General features: G+C 44.9%; 1 protein-coding gene across 1 annotated transcript in view; it reads right to left on the minus strand.

Moving 5' to 3' along the window:
* Nucleotides 1–8,641: 8,641 nt before the first annotated feature.
* Nucleotides 8,642–13,674, minus strand: part of PRDM2 (PR/SET domain 2) — a 62,192-nt gene continuing 57,159 nt past the window's right edge. Inside the window, exon 8 of the mRNA XM_086625587.1 lies at nt 8,642–8,750. Coding sequence (XP_086481713.1) covers nt 8,642–8,750 — 109 coding nt within the window. The remainder of the gene's footprint in view (nt 8,751–13,674) is intronic.

Raw genomic sequence — 13,674 nt, forward strand, 5'->3', positions numbered from 1 at the left:
GCGTGTCCTGCACTGGCCGTGCAGGAGGAAGGCGAAAGGGAGAGAGGGTCAACCCCAGCATAAGTGGGAGCTTATTCTGCTCTTCTGCTCCCTAACACAAGCTGTGTGCTAAACTGGGAAGTTTCAGCTTCCTTTAAGCTTAATGAGACATAAAAACAATGGCAGCACTCTCAAACGTGCATGGAAATACTTCCGTTGGCACAAAAAAACAACAGGTAACTCGATTACCTCTGCTGGCCCTTCTCAAAACATCCAGCGTTTCCCTCCCTGCCAGCACCACAGGGGTTGCCAGACCCGAGTCATCCGCCCGGTTAACGGGAAATCCCGTACGCGGCAAAGAGCATCCATCGGTACACGGCTCCGACAGCCGCCCGCGGCCACCAAAAGGGAACACAAACATGTCCAGTGACGGTGACCACCTCAGACTGAGCTCCCATGGCTTTGCTCTGATGGACCTTCACTTTCTCCGCGGGAGTTCTGTACAGTCCCTAAGGCTTTTGGATGATCGCTGGCTCCGAAAGCCTGTGTTTCTGACAGCTATCCCTAGAAATGAAAATTCCCTTTCTTTATCTGAGTTTGCTTCCTGTCAGCTTTGTCACAGATGAAGCCTTAGGCAGCTAAGGGGCAGATTTGGTCTTGTGTGCCTTTCCATCATTGAGAAGAGAGATGCGATCTCAGCTGGGCGCTGGCTTCCTTTTCAAAGGAAAAATTAATGCAAGTAACACTGCAGGAGTCTGCTCCCTGCATCTCAGATCTACCAGCCCGCCACGTGGCATCCCTTCTTTGAAGGGCCTTGCTCTACCCCAGGTTTGACATCAGCTTCCCGGTCAGAGACAACACGGTTATAACATTTCTGCTTAGCAAAGGAGTTTGTTGGTGGAGCCAAACCGATTTGTTCATCAGGAAATCTTCTCTGATGCAATAATACAAACAGCTTAATAACACTGCGATTGCCACCATCCAACCACGAAGTGCGACAAAAAGCCCATCTAAGGCACCTTTATCAGCACTCGGTCTGGAACGACTAGTGACTTTCCTGACATGTCATTGTACGAGGACACAGCGAGCCCTTTTCTCCGCACCGACGATCAGTTGATCCGACAGGGAGCTCGGACACCCGGAGATGCAAAGGGAGCAGCTCTGTGCACCTCCGGCACCCAGACCACAGCGGGGGCAGCACAGAGGCAGTTCACATCGGGACAGAGGAGCCCTGGTAAGTGCCAGCCTAATGAGGATCTGCCTCTCTTCCACATCTAATTATCTCACTGAACAGGCAACGACGTGCCACGTGAATATGTACGAAAGCGAGAGAAGAAACTTGGTTAAACTCATCACATCAATAGAACAGGCGTTTCATTACAGTGATATTTAACATCTCCAGAAATACCCTGTGCAAGAAACGTGGGTTTTTCACAACAATGTTCTCAGTAGCGAAGGATTCCGGAAGGGAGGAGGACTCAGGAAAGAGCACAGGAAAATTCAGACATTATTCTTAATGAGATGTCATCAGCACCGAACGGTAACAAGTGAGAACTCATTTCTTGCGTGTCAGAAGCCAGCATTTCACTGAGACTCTGAAAAAAAATAATTAACAGAGAAGGACTTTTGCATTTGCTTCCAGCACAGCACTGTCACAAGGAGGGCTGGCAAAACCATTGGCTGGATGCACAGGGAAGTATGGATGCAATTATTCCTCCGCAGACACCACCACTGAGATCAGTCCTGGAATGTTTATGCAATTCCAATGCTTGTGTCATGCAAGAAAAATTGAGTATTTTGTAGAACTCAAAACGAAGTTGAAGCAATGCACTTAACGTTTGGCATCGGAGACAGCAATTAAATGTATTTCTCTTTTCCTTCTGATTACCTCTCCATCAACTCTTGGCTGAATGAGAATTTTGTTTAGTTGGGTTTTGTTCTTTCCAAAAAAATAACGGTTTGAACAGCACAGAAGAAAATTATGTAAGTGGTGCAGAGAGGAAAAGTCCTACTCTAAAAGACTTAGAGAATTCTTTGGGTAGTTTATCAAAAAGTAAGACTGAAGTGCGGCTTCATTAATGTATTAATATCCTTGTAGAAAAGAAACACCAACTATGAAAGGACTCCAACCAGTCCATGCTAAAGAGAAGCTGACCTCAGACACAGACAATTATCTACGAGGACAGAGTACCGAAGGAAAGAGTCTGGGTATTTCCCTTCTTAAGGTTAAATTAAGATGCATTCCTGAATCGATAGACCCCAGGAAAGCCGTAATCGCTGCGCTGGATAGAAAGAATGAAGTTCAGGGAGCCCGTCATATAAGCACTCCAGCTGTAGGAAGACTCAATGTGTAAGAGAGGGAACATATTGGGTAGACGACAGGATGCGAGTAGAATATGAGCAATTTGTTTTACAGTACCAAATTTTCTGGTGTGATGCTGGTCCCCAGAGTCTATTCCACAGAGCTTCAGCCGGAGGGGTGAGGAGGAGATGGGCCTGGAGATGACAGCCTCTCGCCCAGCTCTCTGCACAGCCGCTGACACTGGCAAAGCAAGGGTAAAGAAAAATTCAGAGAAAGAAAACCGCCCTTGCAAAGCCCTGCTGAAGTCAAGGTGACCCAAAACTCAGCAGAGCAGGAAAAGGCGGGGGATTGGAGGGGGGACCTGTTTGCATTAGCATCTCATATCTAAGATAATATTTCCAGAGCAGTCTAATCTTTTAACAACTGCCTCTTCTTCTTTGAAGGCAGCTGCAAAGCACGTCATAAAACAAATGCAGCACAGCTTGAAATTCTCTCCTACCCCCCAAGCACCTGTCTGTCCCCCTCCTCTTCCTCACCGGGGAATAAACAACGATTGTTCATCATCAGCAGGCCAGAACGTGTTTCTCTGTCAACTTTCCAGGCTAGCCCAGCCCGACACCCAGGGAAACATCTTGCATCCAAGGGCACGGCGCTATCTCAGTGTGCCCTTGTGGGACCCAGCCGGGAGCATCCGCTGCCCGTTTCACCCAGGCTGCTCCTCATCAGCCACCACCATTGCTGAGCCACGACCTTGCCCTGATGCAACCCAACGGCCCGGAGGTGAAAGGCTCCATTGCTCCTACTCCAGGGAAACATTACTCAGCAGCACTTGACGTACATTTCTATTTCTGCTGTTCCTCCACAGCGGCCCCAGCTCACGTGCGAGACACCAAGCTGTCGGGGACCTCAGGTGTGATGTACCTGTGTCCTCCATGTCCACTACGGGGTTTGTTTTTTCCCTTGAGCACACACAACACTCTGTATGATGTCCTATCACCTTGAAGGACTATTTACAATTGACAATGGGATCAAAGACTGAAACAGCCTAACTGGTTTTCTTAACTGAGATTTTGCAAGGGGATTCTGCCACGGGCAGTGTCGTCTACGTCCTTCTGCCTCCAGGTAGCCAACGCAGCGTGACACACACAGCAGCACAGTAAACAGTATTGAGGCAACAGCTTTATTACGAGAAAGTTTTTTCTCCTTACCTGTTTTTGAAGGCAGTCTTCTTCCAGAAGAGCCGCAGTTCTGACAAAAAGGAGTAATTAGTGCTGCTTCATGTGACAGCTCAGAGAGAAGAATGAAAGTACTGAGTTATTTAGGTAAGGAATATTTCAGAAGACTCTCATGCAGGGAGAGACGACGGTTCAGCAAAATCTGATCACTCAAAACTTCACCGAAACTGAATGCCATTTAATAAAAATCAGGTAGGCTACCAGAGAAGGCTGACTGACGTGTGCAATGGTGATTTTTTACTAACGGGTCAGATTTATAATGCATAAGGACTCCTCAGGTTTTCTGGGGCTAAAAAGCCGTTTTTAGCCTACATGAAATTAATATTAATACCTCTACTTCAGCTGTTCCCAGACCCGTTTGCTGTATCTGCTATCGCTTTTAAAGAACGTGGCTGGATTAACGCACCGATGACGACCGGTGCCCACCCGCCCTCAGCGATTCCCTTTCCCTTAACAAAAGTGCCGAGTCCCACGGCGCTGCCGAACCCAGGCAAGGTGTAACATTCCCCCTGAAGGTGTTGTGATGGAGCACAACCTTTTAACAGAAATGAACAAACCAGGGACCGTTTCTAGGAAGCAAAAAACTCTCCCCACTTCATGCCCTGCTCCAACTGCCACCACCCGCCAGAGGACAGCAACCCTTGGTGTCCCATTGCCTTGTGTTGCTTCCACGACGCCGCAACGCTTCAGCGAGAGGTTTGGCTTTGGATGGAGAGCCCAGACTACAAAGGGCTCACGTGCTGCTCATCCAGGCGCGTAGACCCGGAGCCTGAAGCTGTCAGGAGAGCTTGGGCTTCAGTAATTACTGCTCGCACGCACGGGGCTTGATGGACCAAGGTGACATTTCTATCTCCTTCCTCCTCTTCTGCCACCCACCAGAAAAACCCCAAACCATTCAGAGCTGGAATACATCAGATCTGCATTTTGAAGACTTCCTTTGCTGAAATAATAATATTTCCATGATGCGCTTTGTCACATTAATTTATTGGTGTTCTTTTTCTTTACATGGCGGACAGACAACAGAGCTTTCAGTCTTCCAGAGCAAGGTTCAGAACCCGAGCACCAACCAGGTTACACCACATCTCCACACAGTTTATTTTTAATAATCTTCTCAGCATCAACATTGTCATGAGAGCACTGCAGAGCTACCGGTGTCAGCCTCACAAATTCCTACATGGAAAACCTGAGCTTTTCCCCCACCCTCTCCTTGAATTTCCACAAGAACTTGCGATATTAGTCAAGGGCAAAATTTCACGTTTCATCAGCAGGCACGGGGGAGGTTAAAAATTTGCTGCAAAACTGTGAAACTCTGCCTCGGGGAAAAAAAATGGCACACTTTCCTGAATTTACTGTGAGTAAAATATCCTTATCATTCCAGAGAAATGTCACCGTTTTGAACTGATTCCTTTTTCTGCGAGAAAAATCAACTCCCCCACCCTCCCCAAAAAAACTGCACTTGTTATCTGAGGGAAAACGACGAAAAGTCTGGTACGACCATGGGTTATTTCTTGTCAGTGGATATTTTTCTGACACAGCTTAGACCGTAATGGATCCTTCAAACAGACCAGTACAATATAAAGCTGTGTGCTGCGGTCTCTTGGTTGAGTAACACACGTTATAAAACTTTAAAAAAGGAGCATTTACAACCAGGGACATAAAGACGTGCTTTTAAAATTGTAAATACATATTTACAGGCTTGTGTGAGAAACCAGAATTTCTCTGGGAAAAGAAAGTTCATATATCACAACAATTTACACGCTTCTCTCCTTGAGTTTGTCAGTTATTACAGTTAATACCACTCTAAATAAAGCAGCAAAAATAAATTGCACAAAAGTGACCTCTAGTAACCTCATTGGTATGCCTTAAAGGCACTAAACTCAGCAGCATCCGTGCCAGAAACTCTGTACTTAATTTAACTTGCTGGAAGTTGAGTGGGTCTCAGAAGAACTGATTGTTTAAAGCAGGATTTGGGCTGCGTGGCGAGAAAGCTCTTCCTCAGCAACAATCCTCAAGCGACCAGTGATAATTTATACAGCAAATGTGATCTTTGACAAAAGGAACTGGGAAAATCACGGGCGTATCATACTGGTGCTTCAAGACAGAGTATCTTGGAGCTGGGTTTCATGGGCACTGTATATCGATTTTTCAAATTATCTGGATGCTGTCCAGACACCCAGGAAGACCATTCCTGTTTGAAAGAACAGGGTTTACCATACTAATACTAGATGACAAGAGGAAGGGGAAAATGTGGAGAGAAAATAAAAAAGATAATGTGCAAAACTAAAGTGAGCCAAAGTGAGTGGAGAGCTGTATGTGCACACCAGCTTCTTTGAGATATACGTTAAGGCCAGGAAAGTTAATTTCTGTGCTATTTGACCAAGATTTACCAAGCTGCCTAGCAGATTTGGATGCTCGCTTCCAACTAGTTTCAGAGAATAATGAGAATCTCAGTCTTCCAAGGCTGCTATGAAAAATTTCAGCCTTCGTTTGGAATTAGTACATCATGTATTTCAAGAGGAAATTATTGCTAGCAAACAGCTCAAGAGGGGACAGATCCTAGAGATTCTCCACTCCAGGAAAGAGACAGAGGAGCCAGCAACGGCACAAGCTCTCCCCGCAAAGCCTGCATCTCAACGGGCCCACAGTCTTGGGCTGGAAGCATCACTTCCAACGTGGGAGGGGATGTAGCTCTTTATGGCTCATCTGGTTCTCAGCACCTCAGCCTTCCCCCAAAACCACAATTGCACTTATAAAGCCTCCAACAGGGGTTTATCCAAAAACTCTGAAGCTAGATAATACAAGATCCTGAAGATCTTTTCTTTCCAACTCAAACGACACGTAGCTAAAACGTTTTTACGGTGAACAAAACCAATGTTTTTATTTAAAGCTTCTGTATTCACTTTGAACAATTTGATTTTCATCAAAACTATAAAAAGATTAACTGTTTCCAGCAATTTCATACATATATATATTAATATATATGTCTCACATATAGATATAGATATATATAAAATCGATCCCTTTGTTGACTTTTTCAGGGTGGTGGTGGGAAGGAGAATCAACCGGGCACTTGCTTTCTCTTAACTAACGTGTGCATACCCAGATGTGTGCTTATCACCGTGGAGTGCAAAGACAAGGAAAGGCATAAATTGACTGAAATAAGGGGGAAATAGGGCCATCGACACCCCTGGCCTCCTTCAAAAAAAAAAAAAAATCCCAAACCCAGACGCAACGTTAGCAGGGATCCTGCCAAAACTTGTCTTGACAGAAGGAACCCCTCATCTGGGAGGTGGAATCCGCAGGAGCCTGGAGCAGCACCCCTGCCAGACGATGCACCTGTGTGTGATTGTCACAATTTCGGAGCAAGAGGTAAGAGACCTTTTTCCGCTGCATTTTACCAACAGACCTGTCTGTTTCTGCAACTCGTTTTTCCTGGCTGACAGCGACCTTCATGGATGCCCTCTCTACAGGGCCATCAGAACTAAACATCCTTGTGTTGAGGGTCTCCAGCACAAGCTCCGTATTTAAGGAAAAGCGTTCCTTGATACTGCATGGAAACATGCGTGTTTGATACTCTCACTAAAGAAATAAATCCTGACTGTAAAAGAGTACCAGGCGGGCAACAAAACGTCATGGCAGCTTCAGAGAAATGGATGCTCATCCCTTTAGGAAACTGGGCCCTCAGTGCATTTCACAGAGATCACTTAAACAGGTGGGTCTTCCAAAAAAACGTGGGTCCTGATGCACTTGGAAAGCAATGGCATCGTGCCCGTTAAAGCTAATGGTACAAAGTCAAGAGACTGGGGTACCCACAGACTTCAGATGTGGAAACCTCAGCGAAATCTACCGCTCCCCTCAGCGGACTTCTGCGGGATGCCCAGTTCTTTACCCGTTAGGATGTAAAGTAGAAACTAAAACGATGTGACAGTCTTTTCAGAATTTAATTGCATAGTATGTTAAACCCCTCCATGTTCTACCAGAAAGAGGAGACTCATCCAGACCCATCAACCTTCTGAACACAGCTAATCTTCCTGCAAGCATCTGAACATCTCTCCGTGCTATTCCACTGGCTGCTGATGGGAGGACTCCACACGGCAGGAGACCCCAAGGTCACACCCTCTCACCAGCATCCACAGTTCATCACTCTCTGGAGAAGGCAGGAGCCCTGCCCTGCGCTCTCTCCCTCTCCCTCTGGAAGGAAGGACAATATGACAGCAGCACACCGTGGCTTCCAGCAGAAGAAACCGCTGTCCCTGATACCGACGGAGGAATCGGTCTCACCTCATCTGAGAAAAAGCAGGAGAGGACAATGCTTGAGGATTACTTCACCTCCCCTTTTCCAGTCAAAAGTTCCCAGTACCTGCAAATACACAGAGAGTTGCATTTCATCAGAGTCAGGTTCAAGATGAAGCAGCCAGAGTAACTGCCCCACTACGCTGCGCTGGAAGCGGGGCAGGTCACGCAGCGAGCGCTGCGCAGGACAGATGCCCATGATCCAACTTTTCCTTGGGCTTCCCACAGCTAAACGGCCAGTGCCGCAGTCAGGGATGTGAACGTTCCATTAGCAACTGCCCCCGTTATTCGGGAGGTAGTAAACTTCAGAATTTTACCAACTTTTCTCCCAAATGTTATTTTTTGAACATATTTTACAAAGAGTAAACTTCAGGCTGTAGTGTTTTGATTTTGCTGGCACTCACTGTCACCTTTACACACGTAAGTACAATGTTCCTTAGCTATTACACTGGCACAAAGGAGGTGACCACCTGCATGCTACAGGTGGGGAAATGAAGGAGCAGAAGACAGCATCTTGTCTAAAATCAACCAACAGGAAACCAGTTCAGCTTCACCACTAACTCTGGACCAGATCCTTAATTTGTCCAAGCCCATATAGCTTCATTACATCAGTTTATCTCGCCACAACCCCAACTAATGTGTTTGTCTGTTATCCTGGCACTGCAATTTGCATTGTAATTCTGGTCTTCGAGCTCCTGGCATTCAACCAAAGCAGCCAGTCATAAGACACAGTCCCAGGTAATTTTCTTTTCTTTTTTTTTTTTTTGGCATCCTCCCGTGGCAGCGCCTGACTGCGTTGCTGTACCTGGTTCGGTTGGACATGCAGGAGAGTCTATTCCTTGAAGAAGTGGGACGCAGGGCAGTGGGATTTCTTGCATTGCCTGGTGCTGGTGCTTGGCGAGGAGGAGGAGGGACATCTAGAGGCCACGCGGAGCCTGTAACTGTACAAAGAGGCAGAAGAAACTCATATACACACACTACAAAAAAAAAGCAGAGACATGCTTTAGGGCCCTATAGGGGCTTTAGTAAGCAACGAGGGGAAAAAAAAACACCTGTACACTCCACCTACCCTGCAAGTTCCAAGAGCCACTTCTGAAGGCCAGAAGGCTTTTTTTTTTGCCTTGTTCTGAACTTACCCTGTTAAATTTATGTAAGCAGGAAACAAACAATGTCAACTGGAAGCAGTGTCCAGCTCCCACCCGATGTCCCAGTTAGTGATGCTCCAACCAGGACAGACAGACAAACCCACAGTTATGTAAAGAACAACTAAAATAGTCACAGTCTGTTTCCTCAGGACAGTAAAATACATGTTTATGGAAAAGGAATTTTACTTTACATAAGCCTGATGCCACACCTGGTCACTTCTCCCCAAGGTCAGGGTTGGCAGCACACTTTTGCCACTGGCAGACTTGGCAATGACGCATATATGGGTCACTACAGCGCCCGTATTGCAGATGATGCATCATTTCACTTCAGATTTTAAACTGACTCCCAAGAATCCCAAAGCCAAAGTGAAAATCAGAGACTTTAACTGACAGTATGACACCTCTGTTGATTGTGATTTCAAGAAGTGTGTAAACATGAATCAAAGCAAGGAAAACACAAAGGCTTCTGCCCAATTCGAAACATACCATCTCAGTTCCAGCATATACCCAAGCTGAATTTCCTTAAACTAAAAGATTAAAAAAAAAATTCCCCTATTTGTTTTTAAATTCAGCATCTTTTGCTGTCTTGCACACTCCTGTACCTCCTCGGTGCATGCAGATGCTCCCCCTCGCCCCTGCGCACCCCCACACTCGCGGTAATGACCTGCCTGCCTCCTGTATGCAACTTCTTCCAAAGCCTAACCAAAACCAACCACCTAACGTTCTTCCCAGTTTTTGACACACAATTTTATTACACAACAACATGTCTAAGAAAAGTTAAAAGTCAGGTTTTTCTCCAGGTTATTTTTAGAGTTCACCATACACCCTTTAAAGGAGATTTCAGTTACTGTTTGTCCTTGCACGCAGATTTTGCAGCGCAGTGTAACTGCAAGTTAGAAAGAAGTGCAAAATTTTCCATTACAACACAAAACCAAAACCACAGAAATTCTGAAAAGTAAGCAATTCAATTATTTCCAAATTAAAACTTGTGGTTAAAGAGTCTGCCAAAGTTTTGTTATTGTTCAATGTAATTCATACTCTCCAGCCTTTGTGTGTTTAATACCGAAGCATTCATCTAGTGTGTAAGAATCGAAAAGCAGTAACAAGGAAGTCAACAAAAGCCAGATTTTATTGTCCCATATAAGGACTGTTACCAAGAGAAACAGCAGAATATCCCAAATAAGTTCAGTTTGTTTGGCTTTGGTTCTTTACTATAACTAGAAGAGAGCAGTTTTAGTTTCTTTTTATCTAGAATGTTTCCATTTATGTAATGTTTAATGTCAAAAAATTAATCATGACTTGTAAAAGTTCTTCTGTAATGAGTAACATCTGTGTGTTACTGCATGCAATGAGCCAATGCCTAGATCCTGTGGGAAACTTAAAAAAAAAACAAAAAACAAAAAACAAAGCAAACAAAAAAAACAAATCAATTCTCAAATTCAAAGAGATAAAGTATCTGAGAAAATCTGACCCACATTTTCAAACACACACTCCCCATCCCTCCCCAAAAAACAATATGCTAAAGGGATCTTTCACCCCCTAATTTCATCAAGCTTTAAAGCTAACAGATCATTGGCTTATTATTCTGAAGTTGAGGATTAAAGGAATAAGATAAAAAGGGATTGTTTTTCTAGACAGAAACTGGAATTGAGCTCTTAATGGAGTTCTTGCTGTTGCCCTTCCGTTCTGTTCCCAATTAGCCGTGCACCGAAACCACACGGCAAAGCACCGGCAGCGGCGGAGCAGCGACGTTTGCTCCGGGAAAGCCGTTAGGAAACGGGTGCCCTCCTCTGTACTGACATCAGACCCAAGTGGATTAATAACTCTATTTTTTAATGAGCCCGTTCAAAGAAACGCGGGGACGCCTGGATGTTGTAGGAGTAACTCCCGGGTTTCCAAGGGAAGCTGACCTCGGAGGGGCCGGGGAGCTGAAATACCCCCACCGCATGTAGAACTTCCTGCTATTTTTAGCACTGTCACTTTGCACCTGCTTCCACCATCACCCGTGCTGGGGTAACTGGAGACAGGCAAAGGAGAAGGAATTCTTAGACGCCCTGTGCCGACGCAGCCGAGCAATAAAGGCTTTATGGGGAAGGGGTGAGGTACCCCGGCCCCATCGCCCCGCTGCGCACCCTCCACGTCCCGGACCAAACCACTGACAGCAGCACCCCATGAGACACCCAGCCCAGCCCTCTCAAGCCCATTGCTTAGGAGCAGTCCTAGCTGGAAAAAGAAAAAAGCAGGAGAATTAAAAAAAAAAAAGGAATAGGATCAGAAAATGAACTATGCTTGCAAGAAAAAGGGCACAGAAAGCAAATGTTGGGCAGCAGGAAGGATTTGTCTACACTGAGTTTCCTCTGTCAATTAAATCAGGATAAACAGTTTTGGTAAATGTACTGGCTATACCAGAAATTGAAGCTAAACTAAAAGTTAAACAATGGTATTTTTTTTTGTACGTAGACAGGGCCTAAACCTCTCTCTCTCTCCACTGAAAGCACATCCTAACAAAAGAGAGAGAAATCACTGAATTTGGTGAGACTTGCTACAATAAAAATCCACTAAATCCCAGGTCTTACAGTCATTCCATCCTTGCATCTGAGTGTTCTGTGGTATGAGTCACTACCATAATCCCCATTTTTCAGATGCAGAACTGAATCAGAAGGAGAGCGATTTGCCAAGGTCACCCAGAAAATCCCCAGTCTTAAAGCAGAGGCAGGAACAAAGGCAAAGGCTCCCCTATCGCATCGTGTTACCGTTCCCCGCGTTAAATCCTCTCCTGAATACTTGAGAAGTTTCACCTTGTTTGTCTAAACCAAATTCCTACTTCCACAAACCTTCCTCGGCCACGGAGCCTTGAAACGAGCAGCACATGGGAACTGGACGGCCAGTAAAAATGCCAGACCCCAGCACACACCCTTCCCTCAGACATTCTCAAAATACATCTGGTATTTTTAATGCAAATTATCTTGTCTACCACACTCGTGCAATTAACATTCTTCCAAGTTGCCAGTTTAGTTCACTCGGAACAACCCAGAAAATAAGCCGTGTTACTTGCGAGACTGAAGGCTGGAGTGATCTGGGATGGCTGCTGGTCACACCAGTGAAATTCAGTGAACAAAGTCATAGCAGTATGCCATAGAATATTCAGGTAATTTAGGTTCACATTTTTACCTCTAAATTAAAGTGGTTTTCTTGCAGAGCTTATATTTCTATGGTCCTAATCTAAAAAAAACCACATGCATGTGGTCCAAAACTTCAGAGACACACACACACTCCAACATATCTCCTAATAACAGACATGTCAGGGACATAGTCTATCAAAAGTGTTTAAAAGTCTAACCTCGCATAGACTGACTTCTAAAATAACTGACTGCCTGGGGGAAAAAAAAAAGATAAAGAGGTGTATTCAGATGAAGCCTGAATACAAATCTATTTAGCAGGACAAAAAGGTTTGTGGGTGGAATTTTGTTGAGGAGGATGTCTCTCTTTTCTGCAGAGGAGTCCTGCCTCTGCGTACAAAAACGGGGGAGCGGCAGAAAGCGATGAGGATCTTGGTGTGCTGTCCTGCAGCTATTCCCAGACTTACGTGTGTTTATTTATGAAAGCAGTAAAAAAGCTGGAACGCGTCAGGATTTTATCTCGCAATCACGTGACGCTAAAGGACATAACATGAATATTATGATTTTATGGTCAGGCCTTTCGTGAATCCAAACTGGAAAAACCTGTTACTGAGATCCTTCACATTCTCAGCTTTGCAGAAGACACCCAGCAGCACCAACTACAGTGGTGCAAACAACTGCAAACCTTTAAAGCAGCGTTGCTCCCCCTTAATAACTCAGAAATTGTTTTGTTTCACACATGTGCTCTACAGTTCAAGTTTCTTCACTGTTGACGTAATTTCACTCCCAGTGAAATCCTGCTTCAGACCATTAACTTCAGCGACGAGCACCAAATCAACATGGAAAACTGCTGGAAAAAATCTCACACCATGCCTACGGCTCGCCTGGGGGACCACCCAAAATCAAGGTATTGACACCATTTTACTTGCAGAGAACTAGATTTTCAAAAGCAACTAGTGATCTGAAGTAGGCACTTTGAAGGGATTCAGCACTGAGGATGGCTACTCAGCTCTTTCAGAAAAATCAGTCTCGATGGTACTCCAAATTGAGCTCAAAGAAATGATTAGTCACTTCAAGAAATCTCAGTCTGTCTATAAATTTAGATGAACGGTATCACATCAGCCTTTTATCCTCCTGCCCTTTCAAAGAAGCACAGAGCACTGTGCAAGACAAAAGGTGAAGAACGGTAGAGGAAAAATAGCAGTACTCAAACACATCATCTACACTGTCAAGTAATGTAATCTGGTAATTTGACGAAAAGTTTGTATCTGCCGAATCACGTTCATGACAGAGGAAAAGAATGAGAAAGTTTTATCACACATAAGGAGGATTGTAGTTGCTTTTTGGTTTGCTTTCTACAGAAATGGTCTGTACAGAAGGGCAGCAGAACTAGTGTGACCCCTCAGTCCCGCACATCTCATTTCACAAAAAACTAACCGCTGAAAAAAATGTGCTTTTCATTTTAAAAGACAGATGAGGGAAGGCATTTGCCATAAAGAACGGGGAATACGTCAGTCCAACTCCAGTGACAACAGCGTGCAACTGCTCAAAGCAGCTCAATGACGGATGAATTCACTATTTCTCATCTTCCTCCTTCCTTC

The sequence above is a fragment of the Tauraco erythrolophus genome, chromosome 23, assembly GCF_009769465.1.
Source record: "Tauraco erythrolophus isolate bTauEry1 chromosome 23, bTauEry1.pri, whole genome shotgun sequence".
Lineage (NCBI taxonomy): Eukaryota > Metazoa > Chordata > Aves > Musophagiformes > Musophagidae > Tauraco > Tauraco erythrolophus.